The following is a 25213-nucleotide window of genomic DNA, read 5'->3' as shown; positions in this document are numbered from 1 at the left end:
TATTTCGGTCATTGACCCGAGAATCCCAATTGAGTCCAGTTACCAAAACGATCAAACACATCTTGAATCCACTTCCTTTCATATCATCATCAACATCTGGTCACTGCCCTATTCTCTTCCATACGCTGTTCTGACTGACAGGGACAACTACATCACAGCTATCCCTCCGTGTTATTGTATAGCTAGAATATCTCAGACCACTGACCGATATCGCAAGTCAATCGTCACCGATCTTGCACTGGCTTGAGACCTTGGACGAGGGGTCATCATGCCCCGCCGACGTGTACCCGTCCCTTACAACCCGAGTAATCGAGCACCACCATCAGCGCTGCAAACACGATGGGGTCTCCTGACCTATGCATTGTGAGTTGCGCTTCCTCCCCGCCTCACTCAAACCGTTTGACTTCGTTTCGCTCAAAGAAAAGGACACCATGAAATAGCTCCCGATTACCTCCTCGACAATTACCCGTTCTTGCGTCGTATGCTTATCTCATCATCTATGCAGCTGATAGAGGATGGATGCCAACTCAAGCGATGGGCAAGGCAGGGGCGAGTGTGGTCGGGGTATTGAGTATGGGTGAGTGGAGCTAGGTCCGATTGCGACTCGAAAATCCGAGATGGCCGACGGCAACATCCGGACATTCAGTCGAGGTGGAGAGGTACATTCGACGGCGGTTCAAGCCAGAGGTACTGGATCCATACGAGAGAAAGAGCTCCAACTGAGTCGTGTGCGAACATAAACTGACCTCATGGCGGCGTTAGTCACCGGATTACTCCTCTCGTACAGATTCTCATCGGCGATCACGAAATGGGACGAAGGGAAACAGGTCTGGGTGGAAGTGAGGACGACGATCAGAGATGGCATGAGAATGGTATGTACAGAGGGATTTCATTAATCCTGGGACATAAGGCTGATTGAACCACTTGTAGCTTTCAGTTCCTACCTCTCTTCCCTCGCAATCCCCCTCGTCTCCTGCTTCAACAACCGTCGACTTGGGCGACCATGATGGTATTGCCACTCCCGATGACAAAGCTGCTTCATCGACGAACGATTCCTCACCTGAGAAAGGGAAGGGGAAAGAACAAAGAGATCCCGTCGTGGAGAGAGTGGATGAGTTGTCAGGTTTACTCGTTGGATTCGCCTTTGCTCTGCAGTGAGTGGTCACTGGTCTCCTTGTTTGTCGCCCACGTGTCTTCAAGCTGAATCGAAGTACAACTCAGACACCACCTTCACGGAAGTCGACCACTACCACAACCACCACTCTGCGATCTGCTTCCACCAGCATACCTTTCATCCTTGAAAAGGACAGAAGCTCGTGTACGATTCGCCGAATCTCATGCCGGACCTTCCGGATCACGGTCCCTTTCTGCTGTGGACCTGACGAGAGAAGTCTCTTCCACTTCTGTATCAGACTCGTATCGACCTGGAATGAGACGGCGAAGTACAGGACCTCCAACAAAAGAAGAGCGAGACGAAGCAGGAGAGGATGATTGGGATCTTGCCAACCTACGAGATAAGGCTGAAGAAGCAGTGACAAAGCTAGCGGAAGCTGTTGCTCTTTCTGGCGGAGTTGGGGAGGATGGTGCTGCGAATCAAGAGTTGAGACAACAGTTGAATCAGCTGAATTTACCGGATAAGCAAACAATGTCTCTCACGAGAGACGGGATAGTGGTGAATTCGATGTCTTCGACCAGCGCTGCTGCAGCTACTACGGCGACGACGATGACGGGTAAACCGAGATCGAATCTATATTCCCCTTATCCTCCCAATCTACCGCTGGCACTGCTGAAGCTGATGGAGGCGTACGTGATCGGATTGGCGGAAGTGTCAGTGGAGAAAGGAGGTTGGACAGAAGCCAAGCGAGAGAGAGGATTAGGGATGGTGAAGGCATTGAGTGGACATCTAGGAGAGGCAGAGAGGTTATCGTCAAGTGAGTTTTGATTTGTGACCTTCCCCGATCTTGCTGAGATATCTCAACATGTGACAAATTGCAGATCCACCACCGTTACCTCTCACATTACATCTATCGCACCTGCTCCATCTATATCTCGCCGCATTGCCTTGTTCGCTCCTATGCGTGGTGAAAGGGTGGCCACTCATCCTCATCACACTCGTCGCGGGATGGGGTTTACTCGGTCTCGAAGCTCTCATTGGAGAAGTGGGCGGAGTGTTTGGCTCATCAGGCGAGTCCTTCCGCCTCAAAGTCAAATCGCCCCCCAATCCCCTCTGACATCGATGCTCTTCTCCTATAACATGTACTGACGACAGTGGATCTGAACCATTTCGCAGAAAACCATCATCCATTGCCGAGATTTACTCAGCAGATCCTTGGCGAATCTCTCGACATCTCGAGCTCCTTCATGCGGTACTATAGAGGACGAGTGGTGGCGCGTGCGGGAGAAGGAGCAGAAGAGATCGAAGAGCTGGATAGGAGGAGAAGGAGAGAGATGGAAGAGTGGTTACCCACCTTTTCTTGAATAGAGTTTGACATGATGTTGTCGAGATCGATAGAGTGAGTCGGGTACGGAGTGTTGTGCAACGTGTTGTTGTTCCAATACGTATAGTATGCAGGATCGTGCTCTTAGATGAGAAGCAAGTATCGCCGCATCTCCGTGTGATTCACAGCACAAGCCCCGTAATAGGAACTAGGACTAATAGTAGTACCCCGTTGTCCCAATTGGCTGGTCCACATCCAGAGCCAAAGACACCGATAAAGGATGACTGCATGCATTAACTACACTTTTGAAGTCGACTGGATACCAATCGCCTCGTAATACCTTTCACCATGACACCTAATCGGCGATCTTATAGACCAGCTTCTTTCCAGAAACCTTCAACTCCTGCATATTTTCGATACCGAAATATGATCAGCATACATCATATTCACTCCTTCCATCAACACGGCACCCGTTCTGAGATTTGCTGAAGAGAGGGACAGAGAGAGAGATAGATTTCGCACTCACCTTCTGCTCTTGGAAACCAGTTGGAACGTCATCGAGTCCCCCCTTCAGGCTGACGGGGTTGGCCTTGATACCGTGCTTGGTGATGAGGTCGGCGGTCTTGGCGAAGATCTCCTTTCCGAATTGATGGTCGTGCTCGCTTGCTGGAATGATGGTGTCCTTGGGAGCTGCCGGGGTGAAGTTGAACTCCTGAATGACAAGTAATCAATTAGCCATTAATCCCTGATCCTGCATTTTGCTCAAAACCCAAGTCCTCGACCCGTCGCTCACTCACCCTTCCGAAAAGCGTGTACATCAAGGTTGACGTGACGTTGATCTTCGGGTTGATCTTCTTGACCTCCTCAGGGATGGGCAAGATCCCATTCAGCTGTTTACCCTTATCGCCCATCAAGGCCAAGGTGAACTCGTAGCTTCCCTTCTCAGAGATAGTGTCGAGGGCATATTCCACCCCACCACCTGTGATTTGGAGCGCTTCCGCGACGGCCTTGTCCTTGTCATGATAATCGAGGACCTCATCGGCGCCGTAAGACTTGACTAGGGAGAAAGAATGGGGTGAAGCGATGCCGATGACTCTGTAGCCCATCGCTTTCGCGAGTGAGACGGCGAAGAGACCGACAGAGCTTGAGGCGCCGTAGATGATGTACTGGAAGATGAAATCAGCACGTGTCCGTATATACTGGATTCGATTCGGGGCCAGACCGATCACTCACCCAAGTACCTTCGGGAACTTTTCCTTCGGTAGGGAAAGGTTTCTTTTGGCTGTCAATCAATGCCTGTGCGGTAGTATCGACCCGTGTCAGCAATCGGTGATCTCGCTAACGCAGATGCTTTGATCGCACTGGGAAACCCACCTGGCAAGCAGTGACCCAAGCCACACCGAACGTGGCCGCTTCATCCAACTTGGTCCCCTCAGGGACCTTGAAACACATATCACTCTCGATCCTCGCATATTCCGCGTACGCTCCTCGATCTTTCCAGATCCCACCGTGGGTACAACCGGCGACCTTGTCTCCCACTTTCAGGGGAGTAGAGAGATTGTCGCCGAGGGAGACGACTGTACCGGCGAAATCGTTGCCGCTCTGCACCCCGGGCTCGGACATGAAACAAGCGTGTTTCCAGTCGGTGGGGTTCTGTCATGGGGAAAGCCCGCGAGGCAAGAACGGAACGTTAGCTTCTTACGTCTCTCTTCGAGTGATATGATTGCTGCTGTCACGGGGTTTCCATTACACTTTCGAGGTATGAAATCATTTCACTGAACATACCTGAGCAGCATACTCGATCTTGACCAGCACCTCGTTCTTCTGCAAAGCGGGAACCGAAACCTCTTTGACTTGCACCCAGTGATCCTAAAGGGGGGACGCGGATGGCATTTCAGCTTGGGAGTGTTGGTTCAGCAACAATATCTCACCTCATTCTGGACCAGGGCCCGCATGGTCCTTGGAATCTCGTTTGACATCTTGTGTGTCTCTTGTATATCTATCTGCACAGAGAGCTGAAGGTGTATAGATTGGTAAAAGTCAAGTTGTGTTTGAAAGATGTCTTGGTATGATATATCCTCCTTTTCCGGAGTAGTAGTCAGCAGTCGGTGGAGGTTTGTGGGTGTGGTGATTGATTTTGATGACTTCATCGATCGTCCACGTTTTTGCATTCACTTGTCAGCAATCACGTGTCCTGTTCCCTCACCGGAATCAATGGCCGCGGATCGAAGGGATGGTTTGGTCAATGATGGATGCAAAACGCTCGTTCTCATATCGTCGCAGGCTGTTAATTATGATCATACCACTCGACGCATCGTCGATAATCGCAGACCGTCTGCTGACAATGATGGGACGTACACATCACAGGACTAGCAGGTACAAGATCTGTGCTTACTCATCGTATTGGCTAACGAATCTTCTTGGTACCAAGTAACAACTGACCTCGGACGCTCGATGTTCTCTTCTCAGAGGTACTGCCTGATCAATCCCTCTAGAGGACTCCTCTTTCCCATTCACTCTCAGCGCACTTGGCATAAACAGCCGCACAGATGGCATAAGGTGTCTTCAGATCGCTCTGACACTGTTCCTCAGAGTACTGTACGATCTCTGGCTGTTGGGGCATACTCAGATGGAGGGAAAGATAGATGAGGTCGAGGTCAGGCTCGGTCGGCACGGCGGGGATGAAGGTCAGTGTCATGGTTGTGGGGAATAGCGGTGGAAGACTCACGTCAGGTGGAGCGGGTTCGACAAAGAATCTCTTGGTCAAGTCGGATCCCTCTCGGTGCAAGATGACGAGGTTGATCTTGCCTCCCTTGTGGGCTTTGAGCAGGCTGAAGAAGACGGCAGTACCGACTTTGCCGTTGTTTCCGAGAAGCGCCAATGGTGGGTGACATGATTGGTGGTGTATGGTACCGTGGGTTAAATTTCGACGAGGGAAAAGTGTCGAGAACTCTGTTAGTTCGGTAAGTAGAGTCCAAAACTGGGAGTCGTTGTTGGGTTTCCCTTTTCATCGTATGCATGCTGTTCGTTTACGACAAATCCCCTTTTGTACGTCGACACATGCATCGAGAGACGAGCACAACATCATCCACCTGTATATACATCGTGGTATCATTATCTACCGATTGATCATGAAATACGATATCAAGCGCGCCGCCGGTTATCATTCGCGCGGCCAAAGATAGATATGTTTTCAGAATTTGAGGACAGGAGGGTGATGAGCGCCGAAGACACCACCCTACACCTGATTCTGTAGGTGGATCTCGCCCAGGCGCCTACTGCACCTGGGATAGAGGTCGATTGACCGATTGGAGGGCATTGTCCGTTCGTCTGCACGTCTCGCACCCGATGACCGACGAGCTCACGGGTGTTGGGTGGTCCTGATGACTGAAGCAGGCCGATCCGTTGCAGTTGCCTTCTGCCGTGATATGGGTCTGGACACCAATACAAACCAGGCCTGGTCCGACGATGCGGCAAGTGTGCGCAGTGTGAGTCATGTCCATTGCGATCAGCTGCGATTGGGAGTAAGCACAAAGGTTCATTCATCTAGGGGAGTTGGTATTAACGGAATCAAATTTCCCGGATGGTCCCTCCACCACCGCATCTCTCGACAACAACTGTGTGAATTTTGACTGACATTTTGACCCCTTTAGCCAGCATTGTCTGCCGTCTATCAGCACACAATACAAGAGACGACATGTACTTTGACCTGTATCTACCGTTCCCCATGCCGTACGATGCTGAAGAGGGCGGCTCGAAGAAGAACAAGAAAGGCAAATGGAAAGCAATTCCTGCGTCGACGTCTACGACTCTGACGTCGGCGAGGAAGGTGGATTGTTGGGATGGATTAGAGAGTAGAGACAAAGATGGCTTCGCGAGACGCGTAGCTCTCTCAGGACACTGTGAGTTTGAGCTGGTCCAAATCTCATTGACACAAGGACCCGGTAGCTGATCTCCAGTCATTGTGACGAAGTGGGCTTCTCTGTTGTAGGATGTACCATCACCCCCGGCGAACCTTCCAACCAAGTTTGTCCATGTCCGTTCCAACAATCGTTACCCTTCCCAAATCTCGACCCCAGATCTTGTCTACATCAATCTGGAGCGGGCTCTTCTTCGGGCTCTCCACCCTTGCTACAGGTCAGCAGATACCATATGCGCCTGGACGACAATAGGGTTCATCCACTTGTACGTCTAGATTCCGATCCTACCGTCTTTCTCAGATATTTTCTTTTCAGATTGATCTACACAGCTCGCTGCAAGCTCTTACGGTTACACACCAGTCAGGATGCGAAATTCGATTGGGGCTGACTGATTCTGGTACCCGTAGACAAGTCAAAATACCAGCGCATTGAGAAACTACGACATCCTCTCGGTCGCACCGACCGGTGAAAAAGCTTTCCAGTTAGCTTGTACCGATATGGCTAATCCAGGTCCTAACCAGGTCAGCTTCTGGCCATTACCCCGCCTCTCAGGACTTGGTGAGGCTGACGTGTGTGACTAGATATCGATCATCACACTGCCGCTGCACGAAAGACCATTCACATTCCGTTTCAATCGTAAACAGATGCGTCAAGCTCAACGGAATGGTGTCGTGGTGAGTCAGAGCCCTTCCTCTCCTCTGCTCTCCTCTCCTCTCAATCGAAGACCACTTGACCAATCTCTATCAATGGTATCTTTTCACGAGTCGTCAGCGAGGTGAGCAAGGACTGATGATCTCGTATCCCCAGTTCGAGCTACTCTACTCGCCTGCACTCTTCCCTTCTCCTTCGCTCCCTTCCGACGTTGCCAGACGATATCGACAAAACTTCCTCTCGAATGCCCGTGAAGTGGTCAGAATAACAGGTGGGAAAGGGGTCATTCTTTCGTCAGGACCTGGTGGGAACGAGAATGGTTTGAGGGGTGCGTTGGATGTCGTCAATCTGTGAGTGTCACGACATTTGAGTGATCTCTTGAGACGCCTCCTTCATTGCAATGGTCCTACCTGCAATTCACCTTTGTCTCCATGAGACCTGCTTAGCCCGAAAGGAAGCTATCATGAAGAATGATCCGTTCGATACCAGAGATCATGTGACGAAAGCGGAAACACTGAACGTCATGGCTGATTTTTGTGCCTTCCGATAGTGGAACCATGATAGGTATGCCTGCGAATCTCGCCAAAGAAGCAGTCGAGAAAGCACCTCGCTTACTCCTCCTTCGAGCTCGTGAGTCCATTCTTGCGTCGTCACAGTACGACGCACTCGTGCCAGAGATGCTGACGACTGGTGACTTACAGAAGCTAGAAGGACGTTTAAAGCAGTCATGTCGATGCCGAGAATCGTTCCGGTACCAGGAATGGTTGATGATGAAGGAAAGGAAGATCCGATCGTCTCTAGTTCACCGGCCAAACGAGCGGCGGAAAGTATAGAACAGAAGCCAGATGTCAAGAAGACCAAGAAGGAAGCGGTATGAGCTCTGATCATACCGGAGATGATCTACGTTCGGGTGTTAATTGATCTGAGAGAAGGAGATACATCCCGTTTCTTTTGTTACTTTCTATTCTATATCCTATATCGAATGCGCTATGCTACAACGTGTGTGAGAGGTGAGATCACAAGAAAAGTCATCTACATAGCTCACAGTTGACAAGACGCGGATGAACTCTCACGTAGCGTCCTTCCGAACAGGCCCTTCTATCGTAAGACGAACAGACCCTCTCTCTAAACCTGTCTCTCACTAGCGCCCGCGCCCTGCGTCTCTGTGTAGACGTTCTGGTCTCAGATGAGACTACCCTGGCTACGCTCATCGAGCAAGGTTCCATCCAACTCGGTCCTCCCCGTCCCACGATCACTTGATCATCCAACCACCTACTAAGCCCATCGCTCTCTCATCCCCTTTTGCCACTCGATCCCCCTCTTCACCACCAACCACATCACCCACCATCTCCCAAGGATCTCTTCCACCTCCCCATTTCAACACTTTCTCTTTCAACATCTCCCCACCATCTCTACTTAGTTCTCTCACTCCCGCTGAACCGATGCTTCCACTTACAGCACCACGTCCATCGGTCGGAGCGAAAAGCGTTGACCAGACTTTACCCGCAATAGCCCGATCGAACAGATAGGAATAATAAGTCGCTCCATATCCATATAAATGTCCGAACTGTGTTTGCCAAGCGGTCCCTTCAACGGGTTCGATCACCCCAATCTCCTTCTGCAACTCGTGCCATATCTGTGTCGAATCCAACGGTTCCGAATGTCGGATCGAATGGTATTTCTGATCCAGTATAGCCATGGATATCTGCCCATGGGTTTCTAATGCCGATAGAGATTGGTTGAGAGATAGATGGGCTTGGATTAAGGGTACAGGTAATGGTTCCCCGGTCGCATAATGCGTAGCAAAGGAGGATAAGACGGAGGGTGACGACACGAAATGTTCCATCAGGATCGAGGGGAGTTCGACAAAGTCGGTAGCGCAACGTGTGCCAGAGACATTGTGAAATTCAGTTCGGCCGATCATAGCTACGGGAATGGAGGCATTAGTCAACAAGACGAGAACGAGGATCAAACAGTCGACAGGCAAGTGCCAATCAAGGTGGCGTCTCACTCAGACCTTTCAAAGCCAACTCACAATGTATCGCATGTCCCATCTCATGGAACAGCGTCTCCAAGTCATTCCAACCCAGCAACGCCGGGCGTGCATCTTCCACGCTTCCGAAATCCGTCGTCAAGACCACAATAGGCAACTGGTATCTCCCTTCTCTGCCTTTCAACTGATCTCCCGTCACATCTAATCCCAGTCCATATCGTTCGTCCCAACCTTCTGGTAATCCATCCCCTGCCGTATCATCGTCATCCACCCTTCTCGAACATCTCACGGTGTAATGCGCCGCAGATGGCGGTTTACCAGCTCGTGAGAATAGGTCGCAATAGATCACACCGATCGTCCCTTCATTCTCGTCGACGACATCCAAACGGCGGACAGACGAGTGCCACACTTCTCCAGGTGACACGGAGACAGGCTTGAATGATATTCCATACAGGTTCGAGAAGATCTTGGATAGACCTGCCATTGCGGTGCCGGTGGAGAAATAAGGTGTGATGGATGCTAACGACGAATTAGGTGCAAGAGTAGCCATGTATTTCTCCGCATAGAACTCTCTATCCCACGCGTGTAAACGAGGCAGATGAGCGGTGTTCGCATTGTCCGGATCGAAATAGTTGCCCGTCACCGCAGTAGCTTTCACTCGTTGCAGCGTAGCGATGTCTGCGGCTGCGGAAGGTCTATGATGTTGAGCGAGCGAGTTGAGGAACCCTAAGACGTTTTGAGGTGTCTTTGCCATTTTGTCGGTAAGAACGACATCTGCCCAAGTCTCTTTTCCTAGGACGTCGGCGAGTTCTGCTCGCTCCTTCAACATCGCTTCTAACACATCTATTCTCTCTTCATCTTTCCTCATACCACCGACATAGACCAATCTTCTAGCTTCGCCTTCTCGAGCATATCGACCTATCATTTGCGCCTCCCACGATCCTGGGACGACCAGCGCTGCCCCACCTCGTCGTTTACGAGGGAGCGAGTCGATGAATTGACTACCTAGTCCAGTGAGAAGTCGTTCAGGTTCGGATATCTCAATCGGAGGTCGAGGTGATGGTCCAGAAGACGCAAATGACAAGAAGGTACGACCAAGGGACAATAATGAATCGGAGAGGGTGACGAACCGAGCGCGAACATCGGGAGGTAGTTGGATCCCGGATCGCTCAAAGTCGGCGAGGAAAGTCTGAGCCACTTTGAGCTCAGCCGGCGAGAGAGGATTGTTGGCGAACGGCGTCGACACAGCTTTCAAGAGGGACTGCGCATACGGGAGTCAGCTAGAGCATGCCTCAATTGACCCTTCGCGGTGATTTTGGTAGATTCAAAGGGCGGCCAACTCACCTCGTACAGTCCTCTGCTGGTATTCAGCTCATTCATGAAGCTGCACAGGATCTCGTATGTCCTCTCACACTCTTCCACCCACACATCGTTCGGATGAACATTTCTCACCAGCTCGCAGAGATCTATCACTCCGCAAAGCACATCGCTCAACCTGTCCAGATTCTTGACCACCAATCTGAGTTCTGTGCCCGAAGGGTCATTGGGGGCATTACATATCCGTTCTACTATCGCTGAGGCGAGAACCAACGTTCGATCTGTCAGTGGCCGCAAAGATTCGGGAGTTGTCAATGGAGGAAGGAGGAAGAGACCGCCTGCATTCGATGATGAAGAAGATGGCGAAGGAGTGAGTGACATGGGATAGGGCAGGTCGAAATGCGCTTTGAGACTTTGATGGTCAGTAGATGACGTTGATAAAGGAGGAGGAGGAGGAGGGGTGTATGTAGACTGAAACGATGACAAGTTGTCCGAGGTGACGGTAGCTCTTGCAGTGGCAGCTTGAGATTCTCGACGTGGCCTTCGAGAAGTGCTACTGATGCGAGCGAATGATTGGAGGAGGGGAGTGACCGCTGGGACTGATGCTGGTCGACGATGGGCAGTCCGAGTGAGAGACGACCGTAGAGCACGAGCTGGAAGCGACATGGTGTCTTGTGAAGTATAGGTGGCACGAATGAGTGATGATGGTGATAGATTATGCCTGTTTGATGGAACAAGGTACGAGATCGATAAGGAGGTGAGAATCCGATGTATGGTATGCTGAACAACAAAGCCGTGAATCGGCCTTGACACTACTGGGCACTTGCTGGAAAGGGAACGAACGCTATGTCTATGTACGTGAAATGCGAGAAGGCGCCGTCCTCGAGAGCGATGACAAGTAGAAGTGGAAAAGACGAAAGATCGATGACAGACATGATGAATTCAGCTGCGACGTCGTCGTTGTCCGTCATCTCTCGTTTATCGGGTACTTTTGGATCCGGCGACAACAACGTCAAACAGGTCACTGATCGTCGTTACAACGATAACCAGACATATTCATCGTCTATAAATGTGTAGGGGACCCAAGATGTGCATCGTACTATCCACTAAAAATACAGTGCAGGAAACATACCGACCATCATCACCCAAGAACTGACCGGGAAATTATTCAATCAAGCTCGCACTACCCACCCTATCCATTTCCCGATTTCCTCTCTAACCTTCTCACCCTCATCCCTTCTAAACAAATGATCCGCATCGTCAATCTCGATCCTCTCCACTCTTCTCTCCTTCTCCTGTCCCTTCATTCCCATACTATCTCCGAAGTCTCGGAACGTTTTCACACTGGTAAATTCATCTTTCGTACCATGTATCAGTCCTACCCGGACCCCCTTTTCGACCCATTCTCGGACCGCTGACTGGAACGATTTGGAAGAGATCAGGGTGATCCCTCGGAAGATGGTGATGGGTGGTGAGATCAATAATATCGAGTCGAGCTTGATACGTTGGGGTGAGGGTGGTGGTGGCGCAAGCGCGACGAGTAGACAACCCCAGGAGTATCCCTTTGATCCGGAAGAGAGTTTTATCAGCTGGCCCTCTCCTGTCACTCTGCATACGATGGTATCGGACGGAGGTGGACGGAATGGTCTTGGAAATAAAAACTCACGAATCTAATAAGAGAAGTGACGCTCACTCCAAACAGGTTCAAAATAGTACTTTCCACCACGCCAAAATCTACTGGATCAGATCCTACCCCTAACCAAGGTAGTGAGCCCTGCGATAGCCCGACTCCTCGGACATTGTAGGTCAGCAAGGCGGTCTTGGGTAAGGGATTTTTGTTCGGTGAAGCCACCAATGCTGGGTCGGCCGATTCGGATGGGGTGTAGATCGCTGAGAGGAGATGTTGGGATATGATCCTGCGCGTTTGCGGAGAAGATAGAAATGAAAGCCGTTAGTGTCTACATTCTGACGACTGACAGGCATGGAGGGGAAGGAGGACGGAGACGCCGAGCGAGTCCCATAGGCAATCTTGGAGTCGGAACCGCAATGGGATGTGACACTCACGGATCAAGCATACTCCCCCCCAATCTACCCCAAGGATGAGCAGCAATCACCACCCTCTCTACTCCCATCTGCTTCAACCCCTCCAAAGCCTCCTGATCCAATTCATCCAACCTCGTCGTGGACACAGAATACGTAGAGACGGCCTTCTTGATAAGTAAGGGGGCTAGGTATTCAGAAGTGGGAGCAGGGTGAGGTGAGACGGTGGACGAAGATGTGGGAGAGAGGTCAGGGAGATAGAGTCGGACTTCGAGGGAGATGGACGGTGTTGATGAGGGTATTAACAGGTGGAGATGTTGATGAGCTGGCATTGCGACGGTGGATGATTCCACGGAATGCTACGGTGTTTCAGTATGACTCTCTCACTGGTATCCCGTTACAGCCAGACTGCGATGATTATTTGGTAATTTGGTTAATGGTAGAGACAAAGGATGCGAACGACGACATGCAGAGGCTGGTGGCAAGATGATATACGATTTGGATAGCAGGACAAGTCAAGTGGAGGTTTCACCACCGGGGGAACGCCCTCCGACCTGGGCAATGTGCAAAACCTAAATAATCACGAGAGATCTCAAAGCCACACCCACCGTAAGCACCCGGTCATGAGGATAAATCCGCCATTCAACAGTCGTGACAATGCATGCATTACAGTTCACAAAACATGTTATATATGAATAGATGTGTTGCCGCATGTCAAGAGTCAAGCATTGCGAGGCTGGATTGGTCGACTCTAACTTTTGGTTTTGGTTTGATGTTTAACGCTCGATTTCGATTTTGGATTTGCTGGTCACAGATGCTGATTTCAGTCGTTTCTGTTGTGGGAGGAGTTTTGGGAACTGGACTGAGGACGAAAACAGGATTGACACGCCGACGTTTAGTCCTCGCTGACGTCGCCAAATCTGAGAAAAGTATGGTTAGTTCGCTGGCAGGCATTCAAGTGGTCTTTTCGTGTTTGAACTCACTCAAATATGCCAAGTCGATCCCGCTTGGCTCCCTCGGTGGCTAAGAACCGTCAGCTCATGAAACGCGTGCACCAGTCTTCACCCGACTTACCATCTTGCAGCTTTCGCAGAACCTGTGGATAGGCATTCAGGTATTTACAAGATTTGTCGATGGTGGCGAGACCTACACAAGGTGTGATCAGCCCAGGCTGCGTGATGATTCTAGAAGTAGCAGCATTCGCACGACTCTTGCCTGCGGAACAGCGCCGTGGTATTTGACTCTAGCTTGCGCGTATCAAGCTCACCTTCCCGGACCAAGTCGGCATTCAGGCAAGCTAAAGGGTCATCCGCAGCGTTGGGATCGCTTGGGTCAATCAACCTCAGATGTAACAAATTGCCTTCTTTTTGATCGGTGTTCGCTACGAGTTTGCGACCTTCGGTGAGCTGAGCAAATCGTCGGAGTGCTTCGGGACCGTATTCGCTTGATCGAGGGACAAGCTTGACGAAACTGTTGAAGAGACTGTGAGCCACACATGGCGCGAATTCGAGCAACGCATGGCCAGTTACCTTAATCTTGCTTCCTTCGCTTGTCCAGATAGGCTCTTGAACTTGCTATCCAGTGGTCTGATCCTAGAGAAAGGCATTGTCTCCTCGTTTCCGTAATCGATGAAGTACAACATTGCCTCCTTCTTGATAGCGCTCGATCGTTTCACCTTGGCTCGGTACCTGAGCCGTTAGGATTTCAGTATACCAGCCGATAGGACTCGCCCCTTCGCTTCCACTTACCACTGATTGTCCTCACTAAACTTGGCAGAGACCAGATCGCCGGTTTTCGGGCTGAAGCCGGCAGGAGATGAAGCTGTAGCTTGTCGATGGTGCAGGGAGAAGTCGCTCATGAGCTTTTCGAGTGATGCCACACCTCAATGTGACGACAAGTATCAGCGAGGTGCAAAGTGTCGTAAAGAGATACACATACTGTCTCTGTCCAGAACCTGCACTGAGAATCCGAAAGGCTCCGCTTCTTTGGTGGAGGAGACGTAGACATCAAGGTAGTCGGGAGCAAGAGCCCCTGATTCATCGGTGGGAGCGGCAGCGACTGCTTCCTCCTCAGAATACGTAGACCAGATCTTCACCACAATCAGCGACAATGCATTTTGATGCCTGCAAATCACCGGGACTCACATTCTTCTTCTCCTTCTTAGCCTCTTCCTCTGCTGCTATGAGCTCTCTACCAAAAGGCAGATTCTCAGCAGTGTACGTATGTACAGTTGCCAGACTATTGAGAGTCAGTAAAAGCACGCATATCTTGAAGCTTCGCTTACCCCTCCCGGACTAGCTCGACAGCTACATTTGCACCGCCTGGCGCATACATAGCACCGATAAAACCACCCGATTTGTCCGTGCTGTCAAATGCTACCAGTCACAGTCAGCACAGGCCACAACTGCCCAAAGATTCAGGCATTCATGTTGCAGTTCCGGCTCACCAATCTCGACGTCCCGTTGCATGTATTTGGACGCAAGTTTCAGCGATTCGGGACCGTATGGTTCTGACTTCTCGGCAGCAGTACGAGCTGTTCGTGGGGCTCGGATGCCTGCATACTCCGTGTTAGTAATGCTAAGCGTAACCTTGTAGACTGCCTATACTTACCGGCAAGAACAAGAGTGACCTTGGTGTTTTCCTTAGGCATGAAAACCTTGAACCTCGATCCAGCTGCAACAAAGTCGACCTAGATGGACGCATGGGTCAAAGGGGTCACAGCTTTGGAGTCAAAGCCACTTACGACAGCAGCATGTCTCCCGGCTCGTTTCCACGAGGGAAGGTATTGCGAAGCTCGACTACCAGATTCCGACGCATCAACAATGCGGGGTAAAGATACGTCTTTGGTGGAGTGAATCCCTCGGCCTTCCGTTACAGCGCTGCATGGTGACAAATTAGTTCGATAGCAATGATTGTAAAATCAAGACGTACGTCTGCTCAGCTACAATCAGCTTGTCCAACTCGAGTGAACGGTCTTCATCATCTCTCTTGTGGCGAAGAACTGTCGCGAGACCTTTCTCGATGAGTTGTTCCGAGATGTTGCTGAGCAATGATATCAGCTTCAACCCAACTTGCTTATATATCGCACAGCGTACTGGTTAGCGTTGCCGTGCGTAACTGTGACACACTCTCGCTCCTCAAAATCTCCCTCCTCAGGCTTGATGTAATCAATATGGACATGAACATGTTTACCGATCAGACGCTTTCGCAAGAATCTAACCGTGCACTCGAGTCAGGACTGTCGTCAGACGGTGAACGTTAAAAAAACTTGACCCACTCCTTCGCTTCGTTTGCCCAGAAAGCCTGCTTAGCATCGGATCCTCTGAATGGAGGTGAGCTTACGACATCGTTTGAAATACAAAGAGGCTTACCTGGGCCCGCGGACAGAGGCGAACTGTAGTCTCCTTTCCCTACCACTCTCATCACCTTTGGCGACCACACTGATTTGATCTGATCCCCAAACTCTCACAACTGTCCCATCGAATTCGGTACCCTTCGTCGTACTTGCTACAGAGCCATTGCCATTGGACGTGGGGATTTTAGACACTCCGTACCCTTCCCAGAGACCAAGACGCTTCTCCTTCGCTGACCTCTCCGCGGCTCGTAGCCGATCGAGGCCACCATGGGGAGCTAGAATACCAGCATGCCACTGTAAAGCTGTCAGTCAGGTGCAGAAGCCAAAGTCACAACGTGACGTACATCGATGACTTTGGCCAACCCAGCCCCCGTGAGGAATTCGGCGATGTTACCGTTAGGATGTGTACTGTGACTGGTGTCAGTCATTGTATGGTGCGGGGGTGAGCAGCGCACTTACGCAATACCGATGATCACACTGGCACCACCGGAAGAAGGTGCTGGAAGACCATTAGACCCACTCCCTGACTTGGCGGCAGCGGCGGGTGTGGGTCCACTTTGAAAGGGCGAAGCTCCAAGGAAAACAGGGGCTGAAAGGAGACGAACTTTGATGTGTCTTTGTAAAACCCGAACTTCGGTGAAGAATTTAGCCTAAAGTTTTTCAATATAAAGTCAGTGCGCTCGTCTAGCGGAATGACGAATTTGCGCGTACTTCTTCACCCCAAGGCTCAGCGTTCGAGACATCTCCGTCACGAGCATTAGACGACCGAGGAGATTTTGCACCAGCTAGAACCAGATTGATGAATTGATGGTTGTGCTCATCCAGTAGAAGCCGGACTCGGAATTGAGTACCGTCTCGAACCTGCTCGACAATTGCTGTCCAAGATAGATAATCAGCTACGGCAGGTAAGCGGAAGACGCTGTGAGCACGTACCGTCGATGTCGCGATCCTCGTTCTCTGCAACGAAAGCATGGGGGTCTGCGGGCATTTGGAAAGACACAGTTCTTTGCTGCGTTTAGGTCCCGAAGGACGAAGATTAGCATTGTGCCCCACTGATCGCAAGAGACAATTCACGTTTTCCGGTTGATCGTCCCATATTCCCTTTCCCTCAGCCTTGGCTTGAGCCTCGAATGTCCTCAGAGTCTCTCTCTTCTTCGCCTCCTCTGCACCCAGCCGACTGATGAAGAATGAGCTCGTAATTCGACGTATCAAGCGAGAAAAAACACGAAGCTCACCGGACAGCCTCGTCCCCCTCTCCAACACCATCTCGCATCTTCGCCCAACCTTGGGCTAAGATCAAAGCAGCGACGTCCTGAGGAGCTTGACCTGGTCCAGCTGGAGCAATGTAGAGTGAGACAAACTCCCTATCTTGCGCCTGTGGTTTGAGTCAGACACCAAGAGGACAATGAAAGAGCAAGAATAGTCTACTTACGGGACCGTTGTTGGCTTTCAAGGTTGAGGCGTCCAACGTGTGAGTGATGTTGAAAGCGACTTCCTTGCCGACGAGGAGGGCACGAAGATACTCGCGAGCTGAGAAGGAGTGAGGCTATATACGATCAAGGGATAATCAGGTGCTGCTCGAAAGTACACCTCGCGTGCGACATATGAACCAACCTCATCTTCACGAGTTGTTGATCCGAGCCGAGGAGCTTGAATACCAGCAATGTGAAGGACGCTGCCGAGCAGCAAGAAGCGTGTCAGCAACGAGGCAATGATGCAACTGTTTTCAGAGCGCCATGCAGTTCTGGCAGGCTCTAGCTGGACAGAGATCGCGCTCACCGTTCTTTTGGCGCCTTGCCTTTCTGAGGTGCTTCTTTAGGTCGAACAACGATAGTGTCACCTGAGAGTACGACTGAGAGCAGCAAGCAGCGCGTGTGAGCGTCAGCGATTCTTCAGACATCATGTTGGGGCTTAGGCGGCAAACAGGCAGCAGCTGGATTGTTATATACACATCTGCACACTTACATTTGACAATCTGCACAGGAGACAATCACATCTCCGTGGTCAGCAAGAAACAGCTGACCGAGGAAGCGGTACTGTCACTTACGGCTCGAGCAGACATTTTTGGCTGAGATACGTGGAGTATGTATATAGACGAACGGCAAGAGATCTTTGCGTGGGTAGGATAGAGAGTTGGAGAGTGGAAGCAATGAATCAAGCTTGAGGCGGGGTGGTGGGGGGTGGTGTTATACTGCATGTCTCGTCGACAACTGAGGCACGTCACGAAAGTCACAAAGCTAGTCACGGGACCATCTCTGTCAAAACCTCGTGGTAGCCACGAGACTGCAACGTGTGACGTGTGTCGGTTTTGCCACCGCACACGAGATAATTCCAAATTACTTTGACTTGCAATGCTCTAACTGGAGTGATCGTCGTCGTCGTCGTGAAATAACAGAGAGGACAGCGTACATGACACCTGGCTAGCAACATGAGATAGCATTCGCTCAGTCTACAGTCCCGCGACTGATAGTACACACACACTCCGAACACACCATTCCATCCAATCCTTCGTCTGCACGTATCAAGGCGACCTCCATCCTTTGTTTCACGTCCCACATACTCCAAATCACATCAAAGGATCAGTGTGACATCCGTGCAACTCTCCACTCGAATGATCACGGACGGATGGTCTCATCGGTACCTCTCTTCATACATAGGTGGGTACTAGCGATCGTGCAATCTCACACCATCGCTTGTCACCTCATCGCTTGTCCTCAGCTCTATATATATATAGCTCAGTTGGCTGATCAGTACTTCTGACTGTCAGACCGAAACATAGATAACACAATCTTCACTCCAAACAATATACAGTGAATCACGACGATTTCACAAGATGTGTCGTTTCGTGAGTCATGCATACAAGGGACATTGTACACTATTGACGATGCTACTTCTTTGCCATAGCTGATATACAAGGGCACCGAGCCCATTCAGTTGTCACACCTTGTCACTCGTCCGAAACACAGCATCATCAACCAGGCCTTCGAGTCCAAATTGCGAATGCCAAGCAGTCGGCCAATGAACGTGAGCTTCCCGTTGAGCAGGTCCAGATGTCTTGGTCTGTCCACGCTGATCGCGCCTTTCCTTGCTTTGCTATCAGGCCGACGGCTTTGGTATAGGATGGTACGATCCCCTGCCAGCCACTGCATCTTCCGTACTCCCTCGGCCGACAAATAGTCCAGCACCTAAGAATCCGGAAGACAAGGGTCCTATCAATGCCTCGCATAGCCAGGCATACGTCGTCGTCCCTCCAAATGACCCTACTCTGGCAATCGAAGAGAACCCGGAAGCGGCTTTGGACGGTGAGGCAATTGAGTTGTTGAAGGAGAGGGAGAAGGAGAGGGAGTTGGAAAACCAACGACCGTGCTTGTTCAAGTCGATCTCACCTGTGAGTCTACCTCCGGCTGATCACTCAAGCGCCTACACTAATGTCGTACATGTACCTGTAGGCTTGGAGCAACGCGAATCTCACGCGATTGGCGGAGAAGATCCGTAGTGCCCTCGTTTTGTAAGCTTTCCACCCCCCTCTGGTCTTCAAGTGCTGAATTCGTCCAATGACAGTGCGCATGTGCGAGCCTCTACCATGACCGGTGCACGTATGTCGATTTCTTGCTGTATCCTGCCCTCATGTGGTTGACCATATTCTGCAAACAGCGAGCGAGGACAATTGTCATCCATGGATGTTCGACAAGTTCATGTGGATGCACAATGGCGAGATCGCTGGCTTCACGAAGATCAAGCGAGCGGTACAGCAATCATTATCAGAGGAGCTGTTCCTGTACCCACAGGGCAACACCGGTAAGTCGAATCCTCCATTGAAATGACACTGTACCACGGCTGACGCTGTTGTAGATTCGGAATGGGCTTTTATGGTCTTCCTCTCAAAGGTGAGCTCCAGCCCTGCATGCCACACGATGACCGTGACGATGGTATATGACAGTGCTGACATTTATCCGTGACTCTCAGCTCAAGGACCCGCACGCCCGCTCATACTCGCACGTCGAACTTCGCAATGCCATGTCGGAGACTATTGCGTTCCTTAACAAGCTTTTCAAGGAGGCTGGCGTTGTGAGTGATACGATAGAACCTGTCTAGCCCCTATGGTATCGCTGGACAGGAAAACTGACAGAGCCGTATTGATAGACCGGACCTAGTCTGATGAATTTTGCTGTGACCGATGGCGAGACGGTGATCGTCACTCGGTCAGTCTTACCCGACACCTATCTCCACAGCGAACGATCTGGCTGACATCCGACGATCACAGGTACATATCGTCCCGGACATCTGAAGCAGCATCCCTATTCTTCTCGTCCGGTACCTCATTTGACGAATATCAAGGCGGCGGTCTGTACCGTATGACCAAGGCGGACAAGAGGGAGAACATCATAATGATTGCCAGTGAGCCGTTGACATTCGAGAGGAGCGATTGGATGGAGGTGAAGACGAACACGATGTTGGTGATCACGCCAAAGGTGAGTGCTTCTCAACCTGTAGATTCAAAGGTATAACATCTGGTCGGGAGACGTCCGTCACAGTGAGGGGAGAAGTCTTTGTTTGACAGTTGGCTAACGTTCATGTTGTCCAGATGAATCTCCTCCAGGTACCCATCATCGACGAATACTGGGTACCTCCGCAAGATCCAGCGAGTCACACGCGTTCCACAGATTTTGCAATTCAGATGGGTTTTAGTGAGCTTGACTGCGTCTTTCTGATTTTGAAGGTATCATTTTGCTAACACCGTCTGCAATCTAGGTCACGGATTCGCATCGGCTGTCACTGGGAACGATGCGGTCGCGGTGGCTTGAGATGCGCATACACTCGGCTCTCCTTCAACCTTCTCATCTGCTACGATATGCTGCATGACGCTGCTCTTCTCAAGTCTACCTGCTCGATCTGGTCTCCTGTTCGTTGCATGTGCATAGTTTCTTGTGTACCATATCTCATTGACATCATTTGAACTCTTCTCTCTTTCTCGAGGTAGATTGTTGCATAACTGTTCATAGACTCATGCATTGTAAATCGTCCGATCTTCCCAAAGATGTTCATAACCGAGCCTCGAAAAGAAATATGCAGAACAGATGAAGTACACCACGCCCTCTGTACGAAAATGATGCCAGCAGCTACCAGGGTACCCAGTTCCCGCAATACTATTTACTGTACTGAATTATCACTGTGGAAATTCATCCAGTGATGATCGTTTCTCTCCTACCCTCTCACGATCCTTATAGGACTCTGTCTCTGACCTTCATATCCACCTACCACGACGCCTTCTTCCGTATCTGTATCCGTCGTGACTCCACCGTCCTCACTCTCTTCTCCTCCTCCTCCTCCTCCTCCTCCTCCTCCTACTCCTCCTCCTCCTCCTCCACCACCACCTTCGCTCATCCGCCCAGATATAGGTGTATGCGGTGAAGTTGTGGCGAGACCATCCCTCCCTCCTCCATGTAGATCCGACTTCAGTGACGAGTCAACAGATTGTGGAATGATACATTGATGATCCAATGCAGGATCGGGGAACGTTGAAACGGTCTCCTGAGTAGGCGTCGTATTGCGTCTGTCAGTCTCCTTCTCTAACAAAATTCCTTCACGAGAGTTCGGTACGACTGGGACTGGGACTGGCCCCTCCCTTCCTGCAAGCAGCCAAGCGCTCGCCCGATCCTCGGCGCTTGGCTGGACCTGACCTCGCTCATCGTCAGCTTGAGGTACCCCGTATTGAGTGAGGATTGCCGAGAGGAGAAGGCGGCTTTCTCTCGCTGATGTGGCGTGATCTAGCAAGTTTCGAAGGGGAATCAGGTCGCGTAGCAAGATCGAGGGTTCGGTCCTCTCTCCGACGACGAATTTGGGTTCCACTTTTGCTCCTTCAGGATGTTGGCTGGCAGCTGGCAGTGTAGTGCCTGTCCCTGATACGGACTCAGACGTCATCGATGCCTTGTCTGTGACCCGAGCTTGATCGTCAGTCTCGATCTCCTCAACGTCCGAAACATCCCCTTCGTCGGCTGTCATGAAGCTGGCTGCTTCACTGGTAGCTGACACAAGACTTGGTCGGTCAGGTGTCGGTGAAGAGCTAGTCGGGATGTGCCGTGGGGAGGGTGTGCCAACTGCTTTCTCACCAACGTCCTGAGGATCTTCGTGATTCATTGTCTGCGCTGTAGGAGTACGTTGCGCCTGGCTTCTGCTTGGATTCAGGTTCGGCCCCAACTGAGATGGAAATAGCGGATCTGACGACGTCGCCGATGCCGCCAAGTTCGGGTGCCCTTGTTCACTGCCCGACACTTCATCCCCAGATGCCGCGGGCTGGTCCGGCACTGGCATCTGTTGATCAGCCCCGATGGGACCGAGGATGCTCCCCAACGCGACGGTAGCCGAAAGGATATCTTCCGTCCCCTCTTTGGGCGTGACGGGATGTGACGAGTCTGACAAGTCGCGGTTCACGGTGGCCGGTGAGGATTCATCCCCGAAGCTGGAGATCGCGGGTTTGGATCTCGTTGCGAAAGAATGCGTCGATTTCTGTTTTCTCGGTTTTTGCAATTTGGTCGACTCCGTGTCCGTATCATCGACGAACAGCTGCTTGAAGTTCCCACTCAGATTGGAATTGGAGTCAGATCGAGGCAGGATGGCATTCAACGAGTTCAATCTTGTGTGAGAGCCTGAGTTTGTGAGCGGCGTATGATATCTTTCTTCCTCCTTGTCTTTGAGTGATTTCTTCGAGCCTTTCACCCGTGCCATGACGAATGATCTGAATCCCTTTCCACTCTTTCCTGTGAGAAGTGTATCGTCTTCTTTCCAGCTAGAGGGAGGTGGTGGTGGTGGTGCTGTGGAATTGAAGAAGTCTGCCATTTCCTGGATTTCCGACTTTTTCCCATTATCCGGTGACGCTGCTACATTCGAGAAGGTCAGACCGTCTGCTCCCTCTGCAGAATGTCCGCGAGACCTACTAGGTCGATTGAGGCTAGGCGGAGAAGAGGTTGAAGGAGGAGAGCGCGGTGGAGACTGTACTCGATGCCGAGGAGCAGCAGGAGGAGGAGTACCAAGGACCACTGCTGGTACTGTGCGTTCCATGGGAGCTTTGGGCGATCGTCTGGAGGATTCACTAGACTCTGGTGGGAGCGGGCCAAACGCGTCCTCTGTGGCAAGCAGCTCCATCAGGCTCTGTTTCTGCCCGCCAACTCTCCCACTACCTTTGTCGCTTCCCTCATCCGTCTTCTCATCGATGGTAGCAGCTGGACGAGCCAGCAACCTCTTTTGCGCCGAGTTGGAACGATTGCGGTCTTCGACATTTGAACTGGGCGAATTGTTGGACGGCGAGGTCGTCCCTGTACGTGGAGGTGTAGACCTAGCGAAAAACTCAGTGGTGTCGGGAAGAGCAGGTATTGGAGTCGCCTTGTTGTGTGCCATGCTCTGGGACCGTTCTGAACGAGTGGATCCGGCTTGAGATCTACTCGCTAGTCGCTCGACGGGCGACTCGGGGGGCTGCCTCCTTCGTCCTCCAGCGGTCTGTGACGACACCATTAGCTTCAAATGAAGTAGAGAGGGTCGCCGCTGACTCACCTCGAAAGTCCTTAACCTACTGGGTGTCAAGCTGACCCTCATCGTCTCTCCACTTTTGACCAACGCATCAAACTCATCTTGAGCTTCCTGAGGCGATTGACCCTCATCACCATCCTCGCTTCCATAGGTGTTGTTGAACACCCCCAAAACGGACCGCGTGTTGACGCTGAGCACGCTTCCTGATCGCTCAGAGTTCTGAGATCCAGCCTGAGCATAGCTATGAAGCAAGTTTTTGGCTGGAGAGATCTTCTTGCTCAGATTGGATGGCTTACGGACGACGCCGCCGGCAATGCCGCCCGTCCGAGTGGTTTCGACGGATGTTCGAGCATTGTCAAAGGCTATAGACGGAGAGGTAGGAACACCGCTGGCAGTCGCGGGAGCTGCATCGCGATGTACTGGAGAGCTTCTGATATCGACGACCGGGGACGATCTGCCCCCCGTTCGAAGATCCGCAGATGCACGGGTAGGCGTTGAACGCTTTGAGCGCGAAGTGGAGCGAATCGCCGATTCCAAATCCTCTTTCACTGTTTGTCGTCAGTCATAAGCTTGATTTCCTCCAAGTGGGGTAGAAGTGAGTGAATCTTACCTTTCATCCTTTTGAAAAAGCCCCAGACACTTTCGTCCTCACACAAGGCGGTATATAGATGTTGTGGCGAGGCGACCACGATGCCAGAATCTCGAGCCACTACACGGGCCACCTGCGAGAGAACGTGTTCGCAGACGTGTCTGGCGCATGGCGCAAGTCGTCAGTCACAAGTCATCCACGGGCGGATGCACACATCTGCTCACTCGATAATGGATGTAATCCACAGACCGGCAGGTTCTATCGTATCATCGAAGATATCTCCGCCAGCTCTCTTCCACTCTGAGATGACCCGTTCCTCTCTTGCCTCATCTATCAGGTCTTGCGAAGCTAGTGTCTGGAGTCGCAAGTGATAACAAGTCGTCAGTGGTTGAGAGCATATCGCGCGACAAGCAGCTAGATGTAGAGGAGCTCACCGACAAAGCCACACATTTCAACCTCATTAATTCCACTGCCTGAACTAACGGAAAAGTCCGCTCGACTCTCGTTCCATTCCCTTTCCCATCCGGTGGGAATCCTTTCACACCTTTCGTTCTTCCCTCTTGCCAGCTTCTCAGCTCCACTTCAGCTTCCGCAGTCGCAGATCGTCCCAAAGCTTTGACACCCGTACTTTCTCCTGCAGTACCAACTATCGCTTTCTCCCCGGGTTCGCCTCCGGTAGAAGAAGAGAAGACGGAGGGTATTCCTTCGCGTCGGAGATCGTAGGGATTGATCGATTGGGCAGCAGTGATAAGAGAGACGAGGAGTTCGTCGAGTAGGGCATTCAGGTGATGGAGAGAGGTGAGGGAGAAGGAGGTGGGTCGAAGGTCTGAGATCAAAGCATTGGCAGACTGGGAGGAGAGGTATGAGGGAGGGGAGTCTATAGTCGTGGTAGATTGTCAGTTTCCTGGCTTGGATAGAAGAGGTCAAGTGATTGCATGTTCAGTTCTCACCTGGCATAGCGAGAGAGTTGCAATAGGAATAGGAGGGAGATTGCCGACGAAGGCTCTTCGAGGGTGAGTAGCCAGAGTCCAACTGAAATAGCCGGCCTGAAAGCGGTATCTTGATTGAAGGTATCTATACGATCGCAATGACTGCTCGTCACCAATATCAGCTGGTGCAAAGATTGGGTCGCCTCGATAGAAAAGGAGAAAGTGTGGAAGATCCAGATCAGAGTTGTGAAAGGGGGAATTTGTCCGAAGATAGACGTTGTCTGCCGACCAGTAGGACATACCTTGGGACAGATGATCTCCAGGCTCGAACCTATTCCGTCTTCTTCCTCGGATCACCTTTGAGCTCTCTTTTGCTTTGTCACTGCGCCGCAGTGACCACCTCCTTGCTCAGTCGTCGTCTTCCACCTGTGTCTAATGCTTCGGGTCGACCACTGCT

General features: G+C 51.3%; 9 protein-coding genes across 9 annotated transcripts; 3 read left to right on the top strand and 6 right to left on the bottom strand.

The window, feature by feature from the left end:
- Nucleotides 1-268: 268 nt before the first annotated feature.
- Nucleotides 269-2478, top strand: IAR55_000432 (uncharacterized protein; the record flags this gene model as incomplete). Its single annotated transcript, XM_066943568.1, has 7 exons — nucleotides 269-363; nucleotides 441-577; nucleotides 763-872; nucleotides 931-1154; nucleotides 1222-1931; nucleotides 1996-2184; nucleotides 2291-2478. The coding sequence occupies 7 exons, from the start codon at nucleotides 269-271 to the stop codon at nucleotides 2476-2478; spliced, it is 1653 nt and encodes a 550-aa protein (XP_066806110.1).
- Nucleotides 2479-2793: 315 nt separating this feature from the next.
- Nucleotides 2794-4417, bottom strand: IAR55_000431 (uncharacterized protein; the record flags this gene model as incomplete). Its single annotated transcript, XM_066943567.1, has 7 exons — nucleotides 2794-2841; nucleotides 2965-3150; nucleotides 3236-3604; nucleotides 3672-3734; nucleotides 3813-4091; nucleotides 4224-4307; nucleotides 4370-4417. 7 exons carry the CDS (start codon nucleotides 4415-4417, stop codon nucleotides 2794-2796), a joined length of 1077 nt encoding a protein of 358 aa, XP_066806109.1.
- Nucleotides 4418-4929: 512 nt separating this feature from the next.
- Nucleotides 4930-5757, bottom strand: IAR55_000430 (uncharacterized protein; the record flags this gene model as incomplete). Its single annotated transcript, XM_066943566.1, has 2 exons — nucleotides 4930-5390; nucleotides 5718-5757. 2 exons carry the CDS (start codon nucleotides 5755-5757, stop codon nucleotides 4930-4932), a joined length of 501 nt encoding a protein of 166 aa, XP_066806108.1.
- Nucleotides 5758-6135: 378 nt separating this feature from the next.
- On the top strand, nucleotides 6136-7886 carry IAR55_000429 (uncharacterized protein; the record flags this gene model as incomplete). Its single annotated transcript, XM_066943565.1, has 7 exons — nucleotides 6136-6340; nucleotides 6412-6623; nucleotides 6766-6879; nucleotides 6940-7032; nucleotides 7166-7359; nucleotides 7560-7639; nucleotides 7711-7886. 7 exons carry the CDS (start codon nucleotides 6136-6138, stop codon nucleotides 7884-7886), a joined length of 1074 nt encoding a protein of 357 aa, XP_066806107.1.
- A 375-nt stretch (nucleotides 7887-8261) lies between these two features.
- IAR55_000428 (uncharacterized protein) lies at nucleotides 8262-10985 on the bottom strand (the record flags this gene model as incomplete). Its single annotated transcript, XM_066943564.1, has 3 exons — nucleotides 8262-8935; nucleotides 9045-10263; nucleotides 10347-10985. 3 exons carry the CDS (start codon nucleotides 10983-10985, stop codon nucleotides 8262-8264), a joined length of 2532 nt encoding a protein of 843 aa, XP_066806106.1.
- Nucleotides 10986-11491: 506 nt separating this feature from the next.
- On the bottom strand, nucleotides 11492-12691 carry IAR55_000427 (uncharacterized protein; the record flags this gene model as incomplete). The annotated part of the gene is made up of 3 exons (XM_066943563.1): nucleotides 11492-11881; nucleotides 11986-12235; nucleotides 12384-12691. 3 exons carry the CDS (start codon nucleotides 12689-12691, stop codon nucleotides 11492-11494), a joined length of 948 nt encoding a protein of 315 aa, XP_066806105.1.
- A 563-nt stretch (nucleotides 12692-13254) lies between these two features.
- On the bottom strand, nucleotides 13255-17776 carry IAR55_000426 (uncharacterized protein; the record flags this gene model as incomplete). The annotated part of the gene is made up of 27 exons (XM_066943562.1): nucleotides 13255-13279; nucleotides 13343-13382; nucleotides 13434-13505; nucleotides 13627-13829; nucleotides 13889-14047; nucleotides 14108-14240; nucleotides 14298-14448; nucleotides 14504-14597; nucleotides 14644-14734; nucleotides 14806-14913; nucleotides 14970-15048; nucleotides 15103-15238; nucleotides 15291-15401; nucleotides 15455-15574; nucleotides 15637-15681; nucleotides 15731-16008; nucleotides 16059-16122; nucleotides 16174-16364; nucleotides 16426-16589; nucleotides 16648-16723; nucleotides 16789-16891; nucleotides 16950-17089; nucleotides 17147-17260; nucleotides 17329-17389; nucleotides 17494-17566; nucleotides 17680-17689; nucleotides 17762-17776. The coding sequence occupies 27 exons, from the start codon at nucleotides 17774-17776 to the stop codon at nucleotides 13255-13257; spliced, it is 2856 nt and encodes a 951-aa protein (XP_066806104.1).
- A 771-nt stretch (nucleotides 17777-18547) lies between these two features.
- IAR55_000425 (uncharacterized protein) lies at nucleotides 18548-20519 on the top strand (the record flags this gene model as incomplete). The annotated part of the gene is made up of 12 exons (XM_066943561.1): nucleotides 18548-18559; nucleotides 18619-18738; nucleotides 18815-19102; nucleotides 19164-19222; nucleotides 19276-19310; nucleotides 19369-19512; nucleotides 19567-19601; nucleotides 19681-19782; nucleotides 19858-19916; nucleotides 19979-20186; nucleotides 20300-20402; nucleotides 20467-20519. 12 exons carry the CDS (start codon nucleotides 18548-18550, stop codon nucleotides 20517-20519), a joined length of 1218 nt encoding a protein of 405 aa, XP_066806103.1.
- A 400-nt stretch (nucleotides 20520-20919) lies between these two features.
- Nucleotides 20920-24784, bottom strand: IAR55_000424 (uncharacterized protein; the record flags this gene model as incomplete). The annotated part of the gene is made up of 6 exons (XM_066943560.1): nucleotides 20920-23208; nucleotides 23263-23786; nucleotides 23849-23988; nucleotides 24052-24182; nucleotides 24262-24704; nucleotides 24778-24784. 6 exons carry the CDS (start codon nucleotides 24782-24784, stop codon nucleotides 20920-20922), a joined length of 3534 nt encoding a protein of 1177 aa, XP_066806102.1.
- Nucleotides 24785-25213: the final 429 nt, after the last annotated feature.

This window comes from Kwoniella newhampshirensis, chromosome 1 (assembly GCF_039105145.1).
Source record: "Kwoniella newhampshirensis strain CBS 13917 chromosome 1, whole genome shotgun sequence".
Lineage (NCBI taxonomy): Eukaryota > Fungi > Basidiomycota > Tremellomycetes > Tremellales > Cryptococcaceae > Kwoniella > Kwoniella newhampshirensis.
The sequence above is the reverse complement of the archived record's forward strand: the minus strand, read 5'-3'. Positions and strand labels throughout refer to the sequence as shown.